This window comes from Podarcis cretensis (genome assembly GCF_951804945.1).
Source record: "Podarcis cretensis genome assembly, chromosome: 1".
Lineage (NCBI taxonomy): Eukaryota > Metazoa > Chordata > Lepidosauria > Squamata > Lacertidae > Podarcis > Podarcis cretensis.
The window spans coordinates 132,929,222-132,955,164 of NC_137170.1; the positions used below are offsets into that span (position 1 = coordinate 132,929,222).

The window sequence follows — 25,943 nt, forward strand, 5'->3', positions numbered from 1 at the left end:
GTTTAAGAGTGAGTCAGAATGTCTACGAAAAAATATAAACCCATTTTAAAGATGATGATGATGATTATTATTATTTATCATTTCTACTCCGCTTCTCTGGCCCGTTTCTTTCTAGCAGCTTGTTACTGCATAATAATAATAATAATAATAATAATAATAATAATTAATTAATTTGTACCCCGCCCATCTGGCTGGGTTTCCCCAGCCACTCTGTGCGGCCTTCCACAGAACATTAAAAACAGAATAAAACTTCAAACATTAAAAACTTCCCTAAACAGGCTGCCTTCAGATGTTTTCTAAAAGTCAGATGGTTGTTTATTTCCTTGACATCAGATGGGAGGGTGTTCCACAGGGAGGGTGCCACCACCGAGAAGGCCCTCTGCCTGTTTCCCTGTAACCTCACTTCTCGCAGTGAGGGAACTGCCAGAAGGCCCTCGGAGCTGGACCTCAGTGTCTGGGCTGAACAATGGGACGCTCCCTCAGGTATACTGGGGCTTGATATCCTCCCATTTGGAAGACTGTTCCTTTGAGTTCAGTTCCCCTTCCACTGGTCTAATGCGTCCCAAACCAGCCAATCTTGTGGTCAGATAGCATGGTATGCTATTCACACTTTTGAAAAAAGCACGTTTAAACTGGCCAGCTTAATCTGGGGAGGGGAAAAAAGCAGCTGCGGAATCATGTTCTGGAACATACTCCTGATCTGGATTGGGCTCCTGAGCCAATTTCCTGCTGAAAAACGCTGCTCCTTTTTTGTCCCGAGGCCTGTTATTTGCAGCCAACAGCCTCTGCAGGATCAAAGCAGTGTGGAGGTAGGAGAGGGTTTTCGGCAGCGGACGTACATTGCAGACCAGAGCTGTGTACCTGATTTTTTCTCTAAAATGAAATTGGCCAGCAAGCATACTTTCTTAAAAGCACGAGTAACATAGCAATGTTGCTTGGCACTTTGTCAGACGCTGGGATGAACACTCTCCTATTTGACTATGAAACATGTAGCGTCAGGCACCACAGACCATGTGAAATTCAGGGCAAGAGGAGGGGAGAATTCATGCCACCTATGGGCTCATGCATCTGTGGAAGCTGCTAATATTATACATAAAAATCTCTTTCCAAACATCTCTCAGCTTGACTCCAGAAGGGGATATGTGTTCTCTGTTGTACGTAGGGAATGAATGCTTTGGACACTTTGATCTCGTGATGTCTCTAGAACAGGGGTCAGCAACCTTTTTCAGCCACGGGCCGGTCCACCGTCCCTCAGACCTTGTGGGGAGCCAGACTATATTTTGGAAAAAAATAATAATGAACGAATTCCTATGCCCCACAAATAACCCAGAGATGCATTTTAAATAAAAGGACACATTCTACTCATGTAAAAACACGCTGATTCCCAGACCATCTGCGGGCCGGATTTAGAAGGTGATTGGGCTGCATCCGGCCCCCGGGCCTTAGGTTGCCAACCCCTGCTCTAGAAGGAAAATGTTGAGTCAGGCTATAATCCTAAGGACACTTATTATTAGGGGGTAAGGCCCAGTGTGACTTACTTCCAAGTAAACACACATAGGATTGCTTTGTTAGAGATATGACTTCCAGCAGAGTTCTTAAGTTCAGGGGGGGGGGGGATAATCAGTTAAAACGGCAATTTGGGGGAAGCTGCACAAAGAGGCTCTTGTAGGTCTGAGCTCTCTGCATTGTTGCAAGGATCACATGTCGCTAAGGCCGTTTTGGGGAATCTCTCTTCTGTTGTCTTGGAGATCAGACTAAAGTTCAACTCTCCTATTTCTTTACAGAACCCATCGCAGCTTTCCCTGGAGAACACACATTTGAAATTTCAGGTAAAACTGCATTTCTTTTAGCAGTTTCTTTCTTGCTGCATGATTTTTTTATTTTAGTTTTTAAAAAATTAATGTGTGTGTGTGTGTGCAAAAGAAAGAAACAGAAAAACTAACACAAGACCTGCTGCTATGCAAGATGTTTACATTTGCATCGTCCCTTAACACCAGCAGGTGGCACTAGACTAGATACGGTCTGCAGACAAGGGGGCTAAAAGTAGCTTGGCTGTTATTTGCCCCATAAAACACAGAATAGTTTTTCTCCCTCCTTTACTGAATCCGTCTAAGTTGTCCGAAAGCTCGCGGAAGATTTTCCCAACCGAAAACCTGTTCCAAGTTTTCACGTCAGTTGTAGGTGCCCCCAAATGAAATGCAAATAGGTGTACTTAATTGATGCATAAGTTGTGCTTCTCTATAGTGCAAACTCTGCATTTTGGCTCCCGGGGGAACTGGAAGAAATTCAGGTGCCCTTTCTTTCACCTGGGTCAATATCCTTTGCTGCTCAGTATGTGAACCTTGATACACATTTTTAGTTTTGTTTTTTCAAAAAGTGCGCCTCTTAAGCCTTTAACTGCAGTGTGACAGGCTGAAGTTCCACAGGTGCATTTTTTCTCCACTGTATCTACTTCCAGATACAGTATTTCTGCTTGTCACCCGGATGTTAATGGCAAAGGCACCCTGCGAGAGGTGTCAGTGTTTGCAGACTGCACAGTCTGAGAGCTGTCCTGCGCTGGAGTTCCCTTTATCTCCATCTGACACAGACCAGAGAGGTGAAATAATAATAATAATAATAATAATAATAATAATAATAATAATAATAATTTTATTATTTATATCCCGCCCTCCCCAGCCGAAGCCGGGCTCAGGGCGGCTAACAACAATAAAATAATACAACATTCTAAAATCATTTCATTATAAAATTAATTCAAATCAAATTGATGGCAACCATTGGGCTAGAGTTCTGTGAAGATTGCCAAAGGAGGGAGTCAGGCTGTGCCTCAATCAAAGGCCTGGTGGAACAGCTCTGTCTTGCAGGCCTTGCAGAAAGATGTCAAGTCCCGCAGAGCCCTAGTCTCTTGTGACAGAGTGTTCCACCAGATCGGAGCCACAGCCGAAAAAGCCCTGGCTCTGGTTGAGGCCAGCCTAACTTCTCTGTGGCCTGGGACCTTCAAGATGTTTTTATCTGAAGACCATAAGTTCCTCTGTGGGACATACCAGGAGAGGCGGTCCCATAGGTACGAGGGTCCTAGGCCGTATAGGGCTTTAAAGGTTAAAACCAGCACCTTAAACCTGATTTTGTACTCCACTGGGAGCCAGTGCAGCTGGTAAAGCACCGGGTGAATGTCATCTCGCAGTGAGGACCCCGTAAGGAGTCTCGCTGCAGCATTCTGAACCCACTGGAGTTTCTGGGTCAGTCTCAAGGGCAGCCCCCCACTTCTTGTCTGCCTAGATCAGAAGTGTTGCAACAGATCCCTGGATCTCCCAGGTGTGCCCCCTGCAGCCCGGTCAAAAGCCTTTGACAAACCAACTTTAAAGGGACTCCTGAAAGCTTTAGATTGTGGTCTTGACGCAGCAGCTTCACTCAGATGTAATAAAATGGAGGCCAAGTGGTAACAGAGATAAATGTGGCTACAGATAAACCCCTGTTCCTCTGCAGTGCCTAGGGAAGAGCAGTGAAGCTTTAAGATGTGGGGCTGGGGGAATGGACAGCAATCGCAGGGAGGCTTAACCCCCAAATCAGCGGTGAATTAGCAGTGCAATGAGGTGGCAATGATTAATATTTAGCACAGAGAGGTTTTGCATTCCAGACAAAAAGTGGCAAGGCAGGGGCTGCGGTGGGGGTTTTAGGGAGAGCAGCAGGGAGGGCGGGATAGGGAAGGGACTGGAGCACAGGAGCTACTGTCACCCTGAGTTTGAAGGCTGACATTTAGTAAGAGAGAAGCAGGGTGAAATTGTGCATTTAATAGCTTAATTCTGGCCTGGAGAAAAGAAAATGGGATGCCTGGAGTTGATAAAAACTTCAGAGGGAAACAAAAGGAGAGAGGGATTCGGAGAGACTGTCCTCTTCATTAAACTTGTTTCTGAGTCAGTGGAGATGCTGTGGTGTGGGGAAAGGAGCATGGCGGCTCCAGAGATTTTTCATTTCGTTTCATTGTGTAACGCTCTTTTCACCTGTGGGATGGTGAAAACCCCGGCGCAGCAAAAAGGCAGGGAGCGTCCGCCTCCAAGAGCTTTCTGCTTCTATTAAATCATTTCCTTTTTATTTATCATTGGATAGACTGCTCTTCCTGGAGCAATCTCTCAGGTCGTTGCTGACGCATTGCCAAAGCGGCTGGCTTTGACTTCCAGAAGAGATGCCTTCTCAGTGGGTGGGAGAAGGTGTTTTCTCTTTGAAAAGTAGTTTGTAAAGTCGTCTGGCATTGAACACTGAGAGGCAGAGCGCATCTGTTGTGGCCAAGGGTGAAAGGTGCACAGACATCCATAAACCTCTGCTTTGATCTGGAAGTTAATGCTTCCAAGTTCCTTAGCAACCTAGTCATGATTATTTTTATACTTAGATTTTGCTGGCTCATTTATTATTTTCCTAATAGGAAGCAGACCCAATAGTTTAACCCCAAGTTTTGGCCACTGTTGACGTGATGCTGACACTCTTGTGCTCTGGCCCTGCTTTTGGGATTCCCATGGGCTTCGGGTTGGTCACGGTGAGAACAGAATGCTGATCCAACAGGCTCTTCTTCTGTTCTTAAAATTACAAAGAAGTTACATGGGCATTGCAAGCAAATCTGTAGCGTTAACAGGAATTCCCTTAAGCCTTCATTCATGAATGGCAGATAGTTAAACTTGGCTTCCATATAGTAACTGGAGTCGTCATCTGCATAATTTGTTGTTGTTGTTTAGTCGTTTAGTCGTGTCCAACTCTTTGTGACCCCCTGGACCAGAGCACGCCCGGCACTCCTGTCTCCCACTGCCTCCCGCAGTTTGGTCAAACTCATGCTGGTAGCTTCGAGAACACTGTCCAACCATCTCGTCCTCTGTTGTTCCCTTCTCCTTGTGCCCTCCATCTTTCCCAACATCAAGGTCTTTTCCAGGGAGTCTTCTTTTCTCATGAGGTGGCCAAAGTACTGGAGCCTCAGCTTCACGATCTGTCCTTCCAGTGAGCACTCAGGGCTGATTTCCTTAAGAATGGATAGGATTGATCTTCTTGCAGTCCATGGGACTCTCAAGAGTCTCCTCCAGCACCAGAATTCAAAGGCATCAATTCTTCGGCGATCAGCCTTCTTTATGGTCCAGCTCTCACTTCCATACCTCACTACTGGGAAAACCATAGCTTTAACTATACGGACCTTTGTTGGCAAGGTGATCATCTGCATAATATGATTGGCCAAATCCCGCTGTATTTGTCAACCATCTATGATCTCAGGTCTTTCTATGCTTGCTGTACTTGTGCCAGGCTAGGAATCTCTTTCTGTCCTTCCACTGCCTTTGCGTTAGCATGTTACTATTATTATTTCAATTTATATACTGCCTTTTATCAGTGGGAGAGGGAGGAGGCAGAGATGGACCAGAGAGTGAATTGCAGCCCTGCTACATATGAATGGCAGCTCAGCTTTTAAAAGCCAAATATTTTATTTGTAAGGGTTCTGGCATTTTGTTTGGTTTTAATGCGAGAAGTCAGAGCGGAGGTTCCCTGGTACAGCAGTCAGGCCGTGAACACACCAGTGATTCCATCTTCATTCAAAGTATGCTCAGGATGAAGCAAAGCATGCTGGGCTCTCAGCAGAGCACCTCTTTGAGGGCACTGCTTGCTCAAGTCCTGGGCATATTTGTTCAGAACTATTAATAAACCATAGGATATTATTTCAGGCATGCTCCCTTCTCACTCCAGTTGGAGGAGACAGAAATGGCGGTCTAAGGTCCAATTCTGTCACATTTTCAAAAGACAGGAGGGCAGCCGTGTTCTGATGGAGAATTTGGGATCCGCATTTCAATCTGTGATTGCAGAAACACCCAGCTATGATTCTGGCCTAGATCTCGCTGGTTGACTAGTGTCTCAGCTGTACTCTTTCAGGTAAAGTTTCACAAGCAGAAATGTTCTTCTGTGGTGGGGTGGCAATCCTTCTACATGACAAAAAAAACCAGACATCTAGATGCGGGTGGCTCTGTGGGTTAAACCACAGAGCCTAGGACTTGCTGATCAGAAGGTCGGCGGTTCAAATCCCCGCGACAGGGTGAGCTCCTGTTGCTTGGTCCCTGCTCCAGCCAACCTAGCAGTTCGAAAGCACGTCAGAGTGCAAGTAAATAAATAGGTACCGCTCCATAGGGAAGGTAAACGGCGTTTCCGTGCGTTGCTCTGGTTCGCCAGAAGCGGCTTAGTCATGCTGGCCACATGACCCGGAAGCTGTACGCCGGCTCCCTCGGCCAATAATGCGAGATGAGCGCCGCAACCCCAGAGTCTGTCACGACTGGACCTAATGGTCAGGGTTCCCTTTACCTTTACTTTAGATGCCTAGTAGAAGTGTTCTAATCCAGCCTTCTCCTTGATGTGCTAGTTTCCTATGTGCAGAGATTCTTTTCATATGGGGGAATAGTCAGTCATGCAGCCTGAGGACTCATTCGGACGTCGGCTTGTCCCGTGTCTTTCCCCTGGGAAAACCCAATCTTTACTGCTGATTTGGAGCAAACATCAATTGGGTTTTTGGCGGATTGATATTTGCTCTGATTTGGTGCTTGAAGAGTGGGGTTTCCTGGGGATAGTGGCTGGGCAAACAGAAAATTGCTCAGACCTGGAGAGCATGGGTCAAGTGGAAGTACAGATGAACCCTGAATTGGTACACCCTAGACACAGATTTATCGCCACAGTGAGAACTCTGAATGCCAGCCAGCCCTCTGTCTTGTATAAATTAAATGCTTCCTTGAACGCTCCTTACCTTCTTCACAAAAAGTAAGGCAAGTGCAAATTCTTAGTTACCCTTGAAAATGAAAACAAAAACAAAGCCCCGTGTTTACTGGAAGTTTAGAAACACCAGCCTAAAAGTAATTTTGTTGAACATATGAGATTGTATGGCCTGAGGGGTGGATTTTATGAGACGGCTTGGATGTGCTTTCATTCTGCTGTGTTTTCATATATGAGGCACCCTAACCTGACAGAAGCTCAGGCACAGCTGTATTCCACATCAGCCCAGCTCTGAGCGATTCGCAGGCCCCCGTGCAACTGAAGGATGTGAGATGACTTCCACAGGCCATTTTTGTGTCAGAAAAGATCGTGTAAACATTTTGATGGGACTAAGCAGGACTGCCAGGTTGCAGCCCAGGGATTTCCTCTTGCGCTTTGAAAGTTTGCCAGGGAATCGGGAGACGAGGTAGCTGTGGTCCCTCCCCACACCTCAAAGAGTTCTCTCCTCCCAGACCTTCACTGCATGTCCTTTCCAGACTAGTAGAACCAGGATCCCACATGCACTGCTCAGCAGAAACAAATGGAATAAGCTCTAGCTACCAGGTATTCACTGGGATAGGGGACGCGGGTGGCACTGTGGGTTAAACCACAGAGCCTAGGACTTGCTGATCAGAAGGTCGGCGGTTCGAATCCCCTCGATGGGGTGAGCTCCCGTTGCTCGGTCCCTGCTCCTGCCAACCTAGCAGTTCGAAAGCACCTCAAAGTGCAAGTAGATAAATAGGTACCGCTCGAGCGGGAAGATAAACGGCGTTTCCGTGCGCTGCTCTGGTTCGCCAGAAGCGGCTTAGTCATGCTGGCCACATGACTCGGAAGCTGTACGCCGGCTCCCTCGGCCGATAAAGCGAGATGAGCGCCGCAACCCCAGAGTCGGTCATGACTGGGCCTAATGGTCAGGGGTCCCTTTACCTTTATACACTGGGATATTTGAGGCTGGTTGGGGGAATCCTCAAGGCAGCAGCCAGGGATTTTTCAGCTCAACAAACTTTTTGGATAGGCACTAGTAGAAGGGGATTCCCCCCTTCCCCCTGTGTGGTCCCCAAATGTAGTCCAGAGGGTTGGGGGAACCACAGAACAATGGGGCTTAGTTCTGACAGAGAAACTGGGTTTTCCACCAAGCATTCCCCCAACAGAAATCTACAGTTGTTTTCAAATACATCCGTACCTTGGAAGTCGAACAGAATCCGTTCTGGAAGGTCGTTTGACTTCCAAAATGTTTGGAAACCAAAGCGCGGCTTCTGAATCCCTGTGACAGGGTGAGCTCCCGTTGCTCGGTCCCTGCTCCTGCCAACCTAGCAGTTCGAAAGCACGTCAAGTGCAAGTAGATAAATAGGTACCACTCCGGCGGGAAGGTAAACGGTGTTTCCGTGTGCTGCTCTGGTTCGCCAGAAGCGGTTTAGTCATGCTGGCCACATGACCCGGAAGCGCGGCTTCTGATTGGCTGCAGGAAGCTCCTGCAGCCAATCAGAAGCTTGTGGAAGCCCCATCGGACGTTCGTGTTCCAAAAGAAAGTTTGCAGACCGGAATAATCACTTCCGGCGTTCGGGAGCCAAAACGTCCCAAGTTCCAAGGTGTTCGGGATCCAAGGTACGACTGTACCTGTTTATCATTTTTTGGTCTTTGCATGTTTTCATGTTCGCCTATATAGGCATACCCCTATAAAGCCTAACTTATAAAGTGGCCCTAAGGGCAGAATTATATATTACCAAGACAAAAAACAACAACCCACCCCTATCCAACTACAGTGGTACCTTGGTTTACAAACTTAATCCGTTCCAGAAGTCCGTTCTTAAACCAAGGCATGCTTTCCCATAGAAGCAGGGGACCCAATTTACAAATGGAACACACTCAACAGGAAGCGGAACATGTTCTGCTTCCAAGGCAAAGTTCACAAACCAAAACACCTACTTCCGGGTTTGCAGCATTCTTAATCCAAGTTGTTCATAATCTAAGCTGTTCTTAAACCAAGGTACCACTGTACTTAAAAGAGTTGCCAGTATTTTTCCCACTCAACACTAGGGATGTTAAAAGATCAACCCGTTGTTGTTGTTGTTGTTGTTGTTGTTGTTGTTGTTGTTATGTTACTTTGGTTTCAGCCTGTAAGAGAAGGGCCTGTTACCTTTAGGAAACGTATACAAGGAGCCGTAGCTGAGCCCAGGCCAGCAATCCATCTCCCCTGGCCGCTTGTTAAAGCACTTCACCTGTTATGTTTCCTAGCCCTGCTACTTGAGACCCTTCTACTGAGCATTTCCCTGCTCACATAGTTGGCTATTTCTGATCAGGGGAGGGAAATGCTTAACATATTGATCATTAGGATGTGGGGGAGCGGGGAGGGTCGTGGACGAGGGAGAACGTGACATAGGTTGGCCATTTTCATCATGGTTTCTGACATGCGACTTCTCCCAAAGGGACTCCGAGTGGCAGAGCAGCTGAAGCTCCTTGCAAGCTGCTGCCACCCGGAGTTGGTAGCACAAAGCAGGATGGACCGTTGGTTTAAGGCAGGTCTTGGTACGTGTATCCTAAAGGTGATGGAATCTGCAGTGTTAGGTCAGAAGGAAATGGGCAACTATTTTTAGCAGTAGGATAGTGTGACAAAGTCTGTTGGCCCCAAACTGGCTTTATCACGCTATAGAAGATGATGAGAGGAAAAAGAATTAGGGCACTTTGGAGTCACATGTACCATATCTACATTTATATACCCTGTGGCATCCGTTTATATGTTACAAGAGATGACTATGTACCGTATTTTTTGCTCTATAAGACTCACTTTTTCCCTCCTTAAAAGTAAGGAGAAATCTGTGTGTGTCTTCTGGAGCGAATGCAGGCTGCTCAGCTATCCCAGAAGCCAGAACAGCAAGAGGGATTGCTGCTTTCGCTGCGCAGCGGTCCCTCTTGCTGTTCTGGCTTCTGGGATTCAGAATATTTTTTTTTTTCTTGTTTTCCTCCTCCAAAAACTAGGTGCGTCTTATGGTCTGGTGTGTCTTATAGAGCGAAAAATACAGTATATGTACTTGCATCCGACTGCATGCTGAAAAGGAAGAGGGACAGAGAGAAAGGAGGTCACAGGCACACCTGAAACCACGCTAAGCAACTTTAGCAGCTAGGCACAGAATATTAGGGTCCATCATTGGCTGCAGCTGATTCATCAGAAGCATGATTTAATGATGGGGAAGGTGGGGTGGTAGTGTGATCAGCACCACCAAAATTCTAGGATGATACATCCCTTTTGAAATGATAGAATCATAGAATCATAGAGTTGGAAGAGACCACAAGGGCCATCGAGTCCAACCCCCTGCCAAGCAGGAAACACCATCAGAGCACTCCTGACATATGGTTGTCAAGCCTCTGCTTAAAGACCTCCAAAGAAGGAGACTCCACCACACTCCTTGGCAGCAAATTCCACTGTTGAACAGCTCTTACTGTCAGGAAGTTCTTCCTAATGTTTAGGTGGAATCTTCTTTCTTGTAGTTTGGAACCATTGCTCCGTGTCCGCTTCTCTGGAGCAGCAGAAAACAACCTTTCTCCCTCCTCTATGTGACATCCTTTTATATATTTGAACATGGCTATCATATCACCCCTTAACCTCCTCTTCTCCAGGCTAAACATGCCCAGCTCCCTTAGCCGTTCCTCATAAGGCATCGTTTCCAGGCCTTTGACCATTTTGGTTGCCCTCCTCTGGATACGTTCCAGTTTGTCAGTGTCCTTCTTGAACTGTGGTGCCCAGAACTGGACACAGTACTCCAGGTGAGGTCTGACCAGAGCAGAATACAGTGGCACTATTACTTCCCTTGATCTAGATGCTATACTCCTATTGATGCAGCCCAGAATTGCATTGGCTTTTTTAGCTGCAGCGTCACACTGTTGGCTCATGTCAAGTTTGTGGTAAACCAAGACTCCTAGATCCTTTTCCCATGTACTGCTCTCAAGCCAGGTGTCACCCATCTTGTATTTGTGCCTCTCATTTTTTTGGCCCAAGTGCAATACTTTACATTTCTCCCTGTTAAAATTCATCTTGTTTGTTTTGGCCCAGTTCTGTAATCTGTCAAGGTCGTTTTGAAGTGTGATCCTGTCCTCTGGGGTGTTAGCCACCCCTCCCAATTTGGTTGCCTTGGAGGGTAGGATCACAGTACCAGGGCCCAAGGAAGCTGAAAGAAGCTTGGAAAGTCTGTTAAGGTGAAACGACAGCAAGGAAACAGGTGCATTTATGAAATAAAAACGTTAGCCTGTGACCCAGGTGATGCCCTGGAAATGCATTTTTATTTGTAGACTTCACTCCCCAGAAAGCAATGTTGCACAAATACGGATCCCTGGTCCACTATGAGGAACTTAAGTCTCCTTGCTTCCATTCCATCCAGAGATCCCACAAAACATTAAAATATCCCATTCTTTGTACAGCTCTAGAATACCTCGCTCTGCCCCCCCCCCAGTGGAGGTTTTCCCAAACCTAAGACCCACTTGAACTTGATTTTTCCAGCTAGTTGAGTCTAGATATGCACATGTTTTCCGCGGACCTGAATATAGTTCAGTCATGATTCGCTGTGGGTCAAACCACAGAGCCTAGGACTTGCCGATCAGAAAGTCGGTGGTTCAAATCCCCGTGACGGGGTGAGCTCCCGTTGCTCAGTCCCTGCTCCTGCCAACCTAGCAGTTTGAAAGCACGTCAAAGTGCAAGTAGATAAACAGGGACCGCTCCGGCGGGAAGGTAAACGGCCTTTCCGTGCGCTGCTCTGGTTCGCCGGAAGTCATCCTGGCCACATGATCCAGAAGCTGTACGCCGGCTCCCTCGGCCAATAAAGTGAGATGAGTGCCGCAACCCCAGAGTCGGCCACGACTGGACCTAAGGGTCAGGGGTCCCTTTACCTTTACCTTATGCACATGTTTTCCATGGACCTGAATATAATTCAGTCCTGTTTCTCTTCCTCTGATTTCTACCCACACTTGTTGGGTTGAAATAAACGACAGACGAATGACAAGTGTCATATGGGAGGCATCTCTCGAGCATGTCTCGGGGAGTCCCTTTTATTGAATATTACAGCATTGCCACATATGAGCTTGTTGCTGATTGGTTAACACAAATACAATGCAAGGGTTGCATATAGGCATTAATCATCAATAGATTAAAGGTTGGGAAAGGGAACACAGAATTGGACAGGTATGAAAACCTCCTTATTAAACTATTACTAGTGATTGATATAAAAAGTAAAGTAAAGGTACCCCTGCCCGTACGGGCCAGTCTTGACAGACTCTGGGGTTGTGCGCCCATCTCACTTAAGAGGCCAGGGGCCAGCGCTGTCCGGAGACACTTCCGGGTCACGTGGCCAGCGTGACATCGCTGCTCTGGCGAGCCAGAGCCGCACACGGAAACGCCGTTTACCTTCCCGCTGGTAAGCGGTCCCTATTTATCTACTTGCACCCGGAGGTGCTTTCGAACTGCTAGGTTGGCAGGCGCTGGGACCGAGCAGCGGGAGCGCACCCCGCCGCAGGGATTCGAACCGCCGACCTTTCGATCGGCAAGTCCTAGGCGCTGAGGCTTTAACCCACAGCGCCACCTGCGTCCCAGTGATTGATATAGCAGGACTTAAAAGAACATAACTATCGCATTCCGTAGATGTGGTTAACCATGCATTGAGAACAGGTCAGGGTATGATGTTTCATGAACTCAATGTGAACTAAACATTCTAGGGTGGGTGAGGAAGGAACGCTTAGCTTAGAGCGGTTTGCCAGAGTCATGTGCAGAAGCAAAACTTCCCATCACACACTGAAGGCAAGAGAAAGGGAAAGAGCATCCTTTTCCAGCAAGGTTTAATCATTTAACGGTAGAATAGAAGGAAGAAAGGTCATCCTTGAGCCAGGAAGGACCCACAGAGTCGATTCCACCTCCCCCTTGGCATAGGGTTGCATTGCTCTCTCTGAGAATTCAGACCTTGAAGTGCCAGTGACTTGGCTACAAGAGGTTGGTGATTAAACTGCCATTTGTGTTTTTCATTCCTGGGCTGCCTGGGTGGCACAGCAGGGAGATCAACTGGAGATATTTACATCATTTGTCACTTTGCCGGACAGTTTGTACTTGTTCATCCTCCCTAAGGAGATAGGCAGCGTTATTACTCCAGTGTTGTTTTATGGCCACCTTTGTTAATGTTTCTTTTCTTGAAACAAGACGGAACTTTCCACTAGAAAATGAAGCAAAAGTTCATTTGGGGGAGAAAGCAAGGAATGCAGAGAAGGTGGGTGTGAATCAGGCTAATCGGAAGTCCTCTGAATTAATGCGGGTGGTGCTGTGAGTTAAACCACAGAGCCTAGGGCTTGCTGATCAGAAGGTCAGTGGTTCGAATCCCCACAACGGGGTGAGCTCCCGTTGCTCGGTCCCTGCTCCTGCCAACCTAGCACTTCAAAAGCACGTCAAAGTGCAAGTAGATAAATAGGTACTGCTCCGGCGGGAAGGTAAACGGAGTTTCCATGCGCTGCTCTGGTTCACCAGAAGCGGCTTAGTCATGCTGGCCACATGACCCGGAAGCTGTACGCCGGCTCCCTCAGCCAATAAAGTGAGATGAGCGCCGCAACCGCAGAGTTGGTCATGACTGGACCTAATGGTCAGGGGTCCCATTACCTTTACCTCTCCCCTCTCCTACAACCCACAGTGCATAGACTGGCTATGAATTTGGCTCCCTCCGCCATCTTAACCCCCATTGATGGGATGGGAATTGCAACCAGTGAAATGTACTTAGCACTCCATCGTGGCCTGACTACCTCACATACTTAGGGTCAGGAGATTTCCTTGTTGCTTTCCCTTATATAGCACTGCTTGGCTCAGTTGTGTCATGACCCTGACTTTAGGCAGTTGCCAGGGCACGGGTTCAGGAGGGGCTACAGACTCCAGTGACATGACTCCAGAGGCAACAGGGCACATGGCCCTGAGATGGAGCCAGAACCACGGAAGGCAGCACAATCTGGATCACGCGTACTCTCAGGAGTCACTCCCTTTACCCCCGAGGCCCTCGCAGTCTACACTCCCCATCTGGCATGGAGTCATCTGGAGCAGTTTGCTCTGCAGAGTCTACCATCCTTCTGCTTGTCACTGACTGTGACCTGAATTTGGTCGAATGATTTCTTGAGATGCAGTGATTTGCCTTGGGAACTGGCAGTCAGACAGCTTTTGATGTTTGCATCTCCATATTCTAAGCCCGCACCCCTCACAATATCAATTTTAAAAGCAAAGGAAGCTTCTCTTGAGTACACTTTGGCGAGTGAGTATGAGTGCGAGTGGCAAATTGTAGAGCCTCTTCGCCGAAATAGCTGGAATGGCATCAAGCATTCTGCTTCTTAATCCTATAAGTTGATGAAGAATGAAGACAGGCAGGAACAAAACCTCCTCTCCCTCTCCTAAACTTTTCTTTATTTTATTTTGAGGGGAGAGGACCGTGCAAGCTGATACCTGCCAGAGAGGGTCTTAATATTCAAGGCTCTCTAGTTATGTCTGGAACAGGCTCTGCGCAAGGTTTGCCGCACGTTCTCATTCTGGGTCACTCCAGTCGGCCGCTGAGGGGGTCGTCTCTGGTGGAGGGCCAGAAGAAAGGTCACCTTTCCATTACCCTCTCCAATAAAACGGCCTCTCTGTGGAGATGGGAGGTGATTGCTGGTGGCTTAGATGGTGGCTTCTAGCTTGCGTGCGCCAGAAGGGGATTTCACGTATGTGCTACAAATCGAATCTTTCTTGCTGCTCCATTACAAATCCCTCAGTGGCTGCTTATTATTATTTTTTCTGTTTCTGGAGGAGCACGTGTTCTGGAGTGGTGCCTCGCAAGATGAAAAGAATCCGTTCCGCGATTCTCTTCGTCTAGCGGTTTTTTCGTCTTGCGAAGCAAGCCCATTGACGGCTTAGCGGATTAGCGCTATTAGCGGCTTAGCGGCTTTTAGCGGCTTTTAGCGGCTTATCAGCTTAGCGGATCAGCTGATAAGCGGCTTAGCAGCTTAGAAAAAGGGGGGGAAAGGGGGGGGAAGTCGGAAAAACTTGCAAGACATTTCGTCTTGCGAAGCAAGCCCATAGGGAAATTCGTTTTGCGAAGCGCCTCCAAAACGGAAAACCCTTTCGTCTAGCGGGTTTTTCGTCTTGCGAGGCGTTCGTCTTGCGGGGCACCACTGTATAGTTTTAAACTTAATTTGGGGGCCCGGCATTTGAGACAACTGAACCAGAAACCAACCCACTGAGCAGATAGACCACATCGAAAAGAATTACTTAACTGCACGGAAGGCAACTTGCTGGTGTTGTACAACATAATCCTAATGCATGCTTACTCAGAAGCGAGTTCCCCTATGTTCAGTGGTGCTTACTCCTGGGTAACGGTGCATAGGAGAAACAGCTTTTTTTTTTGAAGAGTTTGTTTCAGTAGGGTTGTTTGTGGGAAGCTTCTCTTTTCTGGGTTTATAGCCATGCACAGCCCTCCCCGTTTTATTCCCCCCCCCCTCGTAAAATTCAGAGCATGTATAGAATGCACATACAATTAGTTTCCAAGCAGCAGTCATTGCCGTTGCTGGATTGAGTAAGGAAACAAGAGGCCTGCTTACAGAAGCCCAGCAACTAGCCATGGAAGGGAATACTCAATTTTGCACATTCCGTCCATGATTAGAGAGAGTGAGTGTGGAATGCCCAGTGACCCACCCGCTCAGAGAGAGTGACCCAGTTGTGGAGTCCTCTTAGATTGGGCAGGTCCTTTGGACCCAAGGCAATATCATCTTGACTTCATATCAACAACAACAACAACAATAATTTGTTCATACCCCACCCATCTGGCTGGGTTTCCCCAGCCACTCTGGGTGGCTTCCAACAAAACACTAAAATACAATAATATATTAAATATTAAACGCTTCCCTAAACAGGGCTGCCTTTAGATGTCTTCTAAAAGTTTGGTAGTTATTTTTCTCTTTGACATCTGGTGGGAGGGCGTGCCACAGGGTGGGCGCCACTACCGAGAAGGCCCTCTGCCTGGTTCCCTGTAGCTTTGCTTCTCACAGTGAAGGAACGGCCAGAAGGCCCTCGGTGCTGGACCTCAGTGTCCAGTCAAAATGATGGAGGTGGAGATGCTCCTTCAGGTACACTGGACCGAGGCCATTTAGGGCTTTAAAGGTCAGCACCAACACTTTGAATTGTGCTAGGAAACGTACTCTTACCTTCACCCTTAAATGAATATGCTCAAAGGTAGAGAAACGGTTTCCCCACCTTGCTGCTGCTCCCACGGGCAAGGGGGTCTGGGTGGGGACTTGTGGGGCTTCCCAGAAACAACTTCCCAGGCATGTTTTCCTTGCATCTTTGCATTCCATGCAGTATATAGCATCTGAAGCATGCAGCTTTCTGAATAACTCAATATGGCCAAGGGGATGGAGCAACTGCCCTATGAGGAGAGAGGCTACAACATTTGGGGGTTTTTTAGTCTAGAGAAAAGGAGATGTGATGGTGTGAGTAGAGTGATAGAGAAGATTTTCTCTCTCATGCTGCTTAACTTGGAAGATTCGGGACAGGCAAAAGAAAGTCCTCCTTTGCATAATAATAATAATAATAATAATAATAATAATAATAATAATAATTTATTATTTATACCCCACTCATCTGGCTGAGTTTCCCCAGCCACTCTGGGCGGCTCCCAATCAAGTGTTAAAAACCATACAGCGTTAACTATTAAAAACTTCCCTAAACAGGGCTGTCTTCAGAGGTCTTTTAAAGATAGGATAGCTGCTTATTTCCTTCACATCCGAAGGGAGGGCATTCCACAGGGCAGGCGCCACTACCGAGAAGGCCCTCTGCCTGGTTCCCTGTAACCTCACTTCTCGCTATGAGGGAACCGCCAGAAGGCCCTCAGTGCTGGACCTCAGTGTCCGGGCTGGACGATGGGGGTGGAGACGCTCCTTCAGGTATACAGGACCGAGGCTGTTTAGGGCTTTAAAGGTCAGCACCAAGACTTTGAATTGTGCTCGGAAACATACTGGGAGTCAATGCAGATCTCTCAGGACCGGTGTTATGTGGTCCCGGCGGCCACTCCCAGTCACCAGTTTAGCTGCCGCCTTCTGGATTAATTGCATAGAGATGGCTACCAAACTGGATGGCTTTGAAAGAGGATTTGACAAATTCATGAAGAGTAAGAATATCAGCGGCTGCTGGCCATGATGGCTGTGTGTTCTTCCTCCACTGTCGCAAGGGGAGAAGGTGCTGTGAGGTCCTGTTTACCTGCTTACTTCATAGGCATCGGGTTGGCCACTCAAGAGGACAGGATTCTGGACCAGGTGAGCCTTTCACCTGATCCACCGGGGAGCTTTTATATTCACTGCTTTATACCTGAACAGGGAAGACATGGGAACAAGTAAATGTGATTGGCCTCTTCACATCTCTTCTGGTCCTCAACACACAACTTCGATGGGGTCAAAAAAACCGCAAACAATGGGAATGCAGAGATTCCAGGAGAGTTGTAAAGCCTGGATTTGTAGCTTGCTGTAGTTGTTAAATATGAAGTTGTCATTAGTAACACACAGAGAGAGAGACTGCAAACCTATTTACAGTCACCTGGGAGTGAATCTTATTGAATTCAACAGGTAGGAAGGGAAAAAATTGCAGTGTGAGACTGTTGCCATAAGCATTACTTACTGGGGAGTAAACTTCACCGAACACTTCTGCCCTGAGGTCCTGGTTAGCTGTGATTTGGAAAGCCATGCCCGAATTATAGAAGATAGGATTGCGGTGGGGATGGCCTTAAAAATTCTGGGTCTCTGAAGCATGATGACCCCTGGAAGGTCTTGTCTGCAGATTCCTTTTCTGCTTTTCTCCCCCCCCCCCACCCCATAGGAACGAAGCGTGTTTTTCATCTCTAGAATCTCTTCTGTGATCCTGTCACAACCTCCTTCGTACTTGGCAATTAAACTCTTGTCACTTGTTTTAAAAAAACGTGACGTGTTTTGTCATTGCTTGACAAACAAGTGCCACGCTGAAACAAGACGGAGCTGATTGTGGGTGGCTGTGGCAGGGAGCGCAAGGCGGTGGCGGGGGGGGTGCAGGGGGGGCGGCGCGGAAGCTGTTCCTTCCAAATATAATGGCTATGAACAACATTTGCATCCTCTCCCTCCCCCCTCCTCCTCCCAAGCCTAATTAATGAAATGCTTTAAATTGCCTGCTTGTCAAAAACCCAAATTACGTTCCCACCCAGGGGAAAGCTCGGTCATGCAGACCTTTATTTAAGTTGCTGAGAACTCTGAAACGCATGTATATGTGTGTGTGTATGCTTTGATGAGCCTGCATGCATGCCACCTAGCAACGTTCTTCTGTCTCTCCCCCAGGGGGCACCCTTCTGCCAGGGAACGAGCCCACAGTGGACACGGTGTCAGTGCAGCCCATCCCAGCCTACTGGTATTACGTTATGGCCGCCGGAGGTGCTGTTCTGGTTGTGGTCTCCGTCGTGCTGGCCCTTGTGCTCCACTACCACCGCTTCCGCTATGCGGCCAAGAAGAGCGATCACTCCATCACCTACAAAAGCTCCCACTATGCCAACGGGGCCCCTCTGGCGGTGGAGCCCACCTTAACGATAAAACTAGAGCAAGACCGCAGTTCGCATTGCTGAGAGCGGAGCCAGGAGACACACAAAAACTTTTTAAAGAGAGACTTTCAGAGACGTTGCCTCAATTTTGCACTTTTTCCTCCTCACCCAGCATATCTGTGAACTCTATAGACATCTCCCCTTGGTTCTCTTGACAAAAAAATCTCTTTAAAAAACGGTAATGCTGCATCGTGGATCGCGAGAGGAGACTTGGCTCCCCACCCCCACCCCAGTCTCTTTGAAAGTGAATGCTCCTTTTATTTCGTTTCTCAAGGACTTGTGGGGTTTTTTTTGTCCCCGGTAGACAACTTGCAAGAAAACTCAGTAGCGCGTCAGGAGGAGTATGCCAGAGTAAATGTCTGTGTGCTTGTTTTATCTCTTACCTATCTATGTATGTAAGTGTGCATGTGTGTGGGGAATTGGCTGGATGGCTATTTCGAAAAGGTCCCTCGGGACTTGCTTGTGCCGCTGCGACCTTCACAAGGGAGTGCTTTCCCCCCCCCTGCCCTGCCTCGTGAAGGGCCCCAAACACCTTTTTTTGAGGACAGATACACTGATTTGTTTACTAGGAGAAGTGAACGATGCTTTTTGTTGCCTTATCTAGCTCTGGCTGGGTTTACATTTGATATCCTTAATGAAAACTTCAGCAGGTTCATACTGATTGCAGGGGGGGGGAGAGGCTGTGCCCCTGGAAAATTTTAAATGGCAAGCCTAAAGATAGGGCAAAAACAAAACGCCACAGTGTATGACGGGGGAGAACTGAGAAAGGCTTGGAGATGGTCAACTTCAAGGTCTTATCACCCTCCAGAAATCACAAAAACATAGCCATCGTTTTGGTAGTGGAATTACTCCCTCAACAAAACAAATATTTTTCAAGTTGCCTTATTAAAAAAAGAAGAAGCTTGTAATGAATGTTCAGTTTATCTGTTAAACCCAGCCTTAGAAAGATGCATAGATGCCAATAGATGTAAGGTTTTGAAAAACGCTATAGCTCCATGAATCTGAGGTTTATTTCATTTTATAGGTAAACCTCACTCTTGGTGATGCTTTCTTTTCTTCTTTTTTTGCGAGAGCAAGGAAATGCTGCCATTGTGTTTTTACTGGTAATTTTGAAAAAAAGACACAAAGAACGCTTTTGCCCTCTTGTTTTCTCTCTCCATGTCGACATAAATGGCTGCCTGACACAATTTACTTTCGTGGCCATGTTGCTTCTTAAGATGTTGGTCATGACATCTGTCAACCAAAGCCCCAAGAATAGGGCCTGCTAAAACCCAACTATCTCTGCATCTTTAACGAAGATGGTATAATGGAGCCTCTATCTATTGATTTTGCTCTGAAGTAATGCAGTGAAAATGCCTTATATAGATTTATCAAGTGATAACACACAAAGGTGGTTGGAACGGTTAAATCGGACATCTTTTCTGGCAAAAGACATCTCCACTGAACACTTTGTTTGCTTAAAAAAAAAAATCCAGCCATGACTACTTGCTATATCCTTCTTAAAGCTCCTGTCTGCCATTTTTCCCTTATGTGAAAACTGAGAATTCAGGCGAGAGTAGCAGCGTTGTAATACTGGGGGTGAAAGTCATGAGTGCTTTCCATTATGGAAGCCCTACTAAAATCACTGGGGGTATATCCAGGTTTCCTCTTGTCCTGCTGCTCCCCGCTGGGGAAAACTGCTCTTTGGCGCTCATTCAGAGCAAACAGCAATCAGGTTTTCCACATATTTCTTCCGATTTAGAGAGTGGTTTTCCCTGCGAAAGGAGCTGGGCAAGGGGGAAACCACTCGGCCCTGTGTCTTGGGGGCGGTGCACACCTCTTCTTGCCCCATTCTTTCTAGGCACGGAACAGTGGAAGTGTGGACCGGCCCCAAGACCTGTCCCTGATATAACCATGCGGGACAAACTCCCAGTGGGTTGAACCCTATGTATGTACAGGGTTGGCATGGGTCATGAAAGAGAGTGGATATTCTTTGCCAGTTCCCCAAAATGAACACTTTTATCTAGGGATGTCTATGTCACATCCTTCCACCCTGTGTTATTCAGGTAGCATGCTCTAAGTGCATGTAGCAAATTTACTCTGCCCAGATGCTTGCTTAGCTGGTTTAAAATGCCACACAGTGCTGTTTATTAGGGAAATTGTTCTTTAAAGTGCAGAGTGTATATGGGGGTGGGATTGGGAAAAGGAGCGTGTGTGCTTGTAACCTGCATCTAGAAAGAAGGGATTTGTGAGAGCAAAGCGATCACCTGTCCCAGATCACAGAATATATTTTTTTTGGGGGGGGGAGGGGAGAGACACCTTGCCTCTGAGCAAGGTGACAACTTCACCTTATGCCAGGAGATAAGCAGAAGCCACCTTTTGAGATGTGATTTGTTCGTTCTTGTGGGTCCCAAGAGAACATGTTCCAGTGTGGAAGTAAATAATGTTAGTAAGTACCTTAATTTCTGTATCCCTGGTACATGTGATTGGAAATCTCCAAAGTGAATTTGGCACCCTGGGCTCCTTTGGAAGGAAAGGTGGGATAAAAATATAATAAACAAAATAAAACGAGAAAAATGTAAACTTTCCCCTCCCACTGATTTTCCTGATCTCCCCACCCTAACCCCCAACAGCAGTCAAGTGTAAATGCCTCCAGTTGTATTCCAGATTTCACAATAGTTCAAATATGCTCAGCCTGGGTGTGTTTTAACCCGATTAAGAGGTCCCATTTTTAGATATTCGCCAAAGACTGCCCTGTCACCCTCCCGTGATTTTTACTGCCACTTTTCACTCCCACCCCTTAACAGCTGTGACATTGTCAACATCACCCAGTTGCCTGTGTGTGAAAATATCTTGTGGAATTTTGAAATTCTTGACAATGTACTGTGTGGAATGTAATAAAATGATGATATTTTTTATAGATATATCTGGTTTTTGTCCCCCTTCTGCCCCTGATCGGATTGTAAGAACAGTGTGTCTGAACGAAGATGTATTTCCAAATATGTGTGTGTGTGTGTGTGTGTATTGTCTAGGGGGTCTTTAGATCTATTCTTTCAGGGTAGAGCCTTATCGGTGTGTTTCACCCAGGAGAGAGGGGGGTAATCAAAGGGGGGGGGAACCAGCTGGTCAAATGGTAGGTGTGAGATTCGAGACTGGGGGAAACTGAATCTGCAGCACCACAAACATGGCTGAAGTTATTGTGGACTGAACAAGAAATGCAAGGCAAGAGGCCAGACAAGATGACTAAAGGCCACTGGAATGTGAGGCTATAGATTTCCAACACCCAGGTGGGGAAATATGGAAGCTTATGAAGCCCTCGACTCTCCAGGAGCACTTGACATTAAACCACTTTGATCACCTCCACTTTGAAATTGGAGGCTTAAATCTTAATACGTTAAAGCCACTGATTTGAAGTGAAGGAAGGGGAGAAGGAGTTGGATTGTATCACCACTGCACTTTTTTTTTTTTTTTTGCTGAAGATTATGCTGCTGTTATCCCAGGAATAAAGCAAATAGTCCCCAATTTCATTTCACTAGAGTAGACCACATCCACCACATAACCCCTAGTCATACTCTGAAAGACCGGACACTTTGGTCATCCTGGCGAATGCCGAGCGGACGTTGAAAAATTCAAAACCCGCTCTTGGTTAGGAATGCAGAGAATGACACAAGTTGACGGTGGGATAGCTGTTTCACACAAATGGATCTTGAGTGTGCAGCTGCTTACACGCCATCAGATAATACTGGAAACTAGTTTGTTAAGGGTGCTGAGGGGTAAATGCAATTACCGGGATTCTTTTTTGGGGGGTGTAAATATGCTTTAGGAGGGACATGGGTGGCGCTGTGGTCTAAACCACTGAGCCTCTTGGGCTTGCTGATCAGAAGGTCGGTGGTTCGAATCCCTGCGACGGGGTGAGCTGCCATTGCTCGGTCCCTGCGCCTGCCAACCTAGCAGTTCGAAAGCATGTCAAAGTGCAAGTAGATCAGTAGGTACCGCTCCGGTGGGAAGGTAAACGGCGTTTCCATGCGCTGCTCTGGTTCGCCAGAAGCGGCTTAGTCATGCTGGCCACATGACCCGGAAGCTGTATGCCGACTCCCTTGGACAATAAAGTGAAACCCCAGAGTCGTCCGCAACTGGACCTAATGTTCAGGGGTCCCTTTACCTTTATCTTTAAATATGCTTTAAATGCATGGTGTCTAGTACGCAGCCTGAACAACAAGGACAAGAATGCTTCTTCCCACATAACTACACATAAGAGTAGCTCATTGACAGAGCTAAGGGCAGTCTAGAGTTGTTTTTCCCATGCCTGTCTTCAGCTGATGTGCAGAATTTCAGAGGCTCTGTAGGAGCACGTGGGGATCACAGGACACTGCCTTCTATTGAGTCAAACCTTTGCTCCATCTAGTTCTGCGGCTTTACATTTTTATGGATGCAGTAAGCCCACAAATTATGCGCATGGCAAAAAATAATAATTAAAAGGGGCCGGCTTTCTGGGGAAAATTAACATTGGCAATCCCGCCCACCATTGAACCCAACGGACTATACGTAATGTTGGCTTTAGGCGTGATCCCCGGAACGTAACCCCCACGTAAGTTGTGGGCTTACTGTATAGGAAGATCTAAAGTTGCTGGTGTGTGTTTGGGGAGGAAACAGCCCCCCCTGGCGTTGTTTGTGTTGGCCCACTTCCCTTAGTTTTCCTCTGGAATCTTAGAGTATAATTAGATGGTACAACAGAAAAGTACTTCTGTTGCTTCTACTTTCCCCTGTTTAATTCAGTTGAGGGAAACCTTTGGCCCTCCAGATGTTGCCGAACTGCAACTCCCATCATCCCTGCCCATTGCCCAAGCTTGTTGGGACTGATGGGAGTTGTAGTTCAGCAACATCGGCTGGCAGGGGCAAAGGTTGCCCACACCTGCCCCAATTGAACACCGCACGAGAGATGGCTTCATGTTTTGCCTTGGCTTGCTGTCAGCTGCACATCACTTGCAGTCCAGTCCAGAAGTCCATAACAAGAAGTTATGAAGAAGGAAGCAGAAGTGCTCAAAAGGGACACTCCTTCCTGTTTCCTAAGCTCTTGTGCCCTCCATTGGCCCTGCGTCAGAGGGAGAAGAGGTTCCTTTGCAAGGTAAGTGGAAGGCTTTTCCATGCATAGCAAAGCCTGGTTGGCAGAGACTATCTGAGTTTGCATGTGCCTGCCTGGTTTAATTGTGTGTCTGAATGTGTGTGTGCACCCAAGGAGGTGTGTGTTCGCCACATCCATCACCAGCATGTGGCTTTTGGAGAGCTCCCCCCCAGGTCCAAAAAGGTCAACCACCTATTTTAGAGCTGTGTTGGTCCACTGGATGACCTGACCAATTGCTGAATTAGCTGATGAGCCTTCGAATGCTGTCTAGGCTGCAATTCCTTCATCAGATGGGCTCCCTCAGTAGTACTGAAATCTGGTCACAACTAATCCCAGTTTGAGACTCCTGGTGCCTTACAGAACCCTGTCTCTTGGGCTGGTTCGTATGTCACTTCCGCCTCTTATCAATTCACAAAAGTAGTCTACTCATTGTGAGCAATCTATCCGAGAAGGAAGGAGCACGCATAATGCTGAAAATCAACTTGTGTGGGTAAGGCGTTGGGGTTTTTTTTGTTAAAGCACCCTTCCTGCTCACAGGTGATCTGGGGTATGACACTCATCCCCAGGTAAATTATACTATTCATGTCCATAGTCCAGGGGTCAGCAACCTTTTTAAGCCGTGGGCCGGTCAACCGTCCCTCAGACCATGTGGTGGGCTGGACAATATTTTGAAAAAAATATATGAATTAATTCCTATGCCCCACAAATAACCCAGAGGTGTGTTTTAAATAAAAGGACACATTCTACTCATGTAAAAACACGCTGATTCCTGGACCATCCATGGGCCAGATTGAGAAGGTGATTGGGCCGCATCCGGCCCATGGGCCTTAGGTAGCCTACCCCTGCCATAGTCCATAGTTACATATCAGCCCAAACTGACAATGTTCCTTTTTTATGTGCTCTGAGATCTGGTGAGCCAAATGATGGCAGAAAATAGGTCTGATTTTTAGATGTAGAGAGGGCCAACGTTTACTCTAATATCAGCTTCTGGCAGAGCTAGGCGAAAGCTGGAAACAGCTGTAAAAAAGCCACACACACGCCCCACGACAAATTTTGGGAAGGGGAATTGGTCTGATATTTTGTAGGACCCTTAATTTGGAGAAACTTGCATTGACAAATGGCTAGATCCTTGGTTTTGTTTTTTTAAAAAAAACAACTAAAAACACGGCTTAATTTAAGATTGCTAAAGCTTATTACCCAGATCCTGATTTCCAGTGTTGTGTCACTAAAATGACACAAGTGGTGAAAAAGAACTGCGTTAGCCATATGCAGAATGTTTTCTCCTCACTAGTGAGTAACTATATCTAGCGTCGTTCTGCCCAGACACTGAGGTCCAGCCCTGAGGGCCTTCTGGCGGTTCCCTCGCTGCGAGATGCCAAGTTACAGGGAACCAGGCAGAGGGCCTTCGCGGTAGTGGCACCCGCCCTGTGGAACACCCTCCCACCAGATGTCAAAGAGAAAAATAACTACCAGATTTTTAGAAGACATCTGAAGGCAGCCCTGTTTAGGGAAGCTTTTAATGTTTAATAGGTTATTGTATTTTAGTGTTTTGTAGGAAGCCGCCAAGAGGGGTATAAAGGGGTATAAATAAATTATTATTATTATTATTATTATTATTATTATTATTACAGTGGTGCCTCGCAAGACGAAAAGAATCCGTTCCGCGAGTCTCTTCGTCTTGCGGTTTTTTCGTCTTACGAAGCAAGCCCATTAGCGGATTAGCGCTATTAGCGGCTTAGCGGATCAGCTGATAAGCGGCTTAGCGGCTTAGAAAAAGGGGGGGAGGGGGGAAAAACCCGCAGGAACTCGCAAGACATTTTCGTTTTGCGAAGCAAGCCCATAGGAAATTCGTTTTGCGAAGCACCTCCAAAACGGAAAACCCTTTCGTCTAGCGGGTTTTCCGTCTTGCGAGGCATTCGTCTTGCGGGACACCACTGTATTATTATTATTATAGCATCCATACATCTGGGATGGGGTGTAAACTAAAGGAGATGGACTTGCAGCAGAAAATGGTCTTGGGCAATGGTACCTGCTCACCTCTAAATCTTGGTTTATTACCCCTCTTAAGGCTCCCAAACTATTTGAATTCCTTATCTTCTTCAGCTCATAGATATGCGTTTGTAAAGGCAAGATTCAACACCTTCCCATCGAACGTGCTGAGAAATAGATTCTCCAATGGACAGATATCGCTCTTATGTGATTGTAATTGTGGGGCACCGGAATCGTTGCATCACATAATTCTTGACTGTGCTTTTCACTTACCGGCCAGGAGCAAGTTCCTTGCTCAATATCTAAAGGGAATTGCCGATGATACGACTGAAGCCAAACTGAGATATCTACTAATTGATGATGACCCCCTAAGATCACTCATGGTTGCCAGATTTTTGATCAGTGTCCTATCTCTAAAGAAGAGAAACGGACTCCTGTGTGGCTCGGATAATTCCTTTTAAACCATGATCTATGTTTTAGGATGTAATTAGGTGATATCACTA

General features: G+C 46.9%; 1 protein-coding gene across 2 annotated transcripts in view; it reads left to right on the forward strand.

Moving 5' to 3' along the window:
- Positions 1–25,943, forward strand: part of NRP2 (neuropilin 2) — a 248,896-nt gene that overhangs the window by 194,652 nt on the left and 28,301 nt on the right. The window contains exons 15-16 of one of the 2 annotated variants that reach the window (XM_079977300.1): positions 1,785–1,829; positions 18,094–21,251. In XM_079977300.1, the coding sequence (XP_079833426.1) occupies positions 1,785–1,829; positions 18,094–18,374 (326 nt within the window). In that variant the 3' untranslated portion in view covers positions 18,375–21,251. Of the gene's footprint in view, positions 1–1,784; positions 1,830–18,093; positions 21,252–25,943 lie in introns of those variants that run through there. The other variant, XM_079977299.1, reaches the window with a different exon arrangement.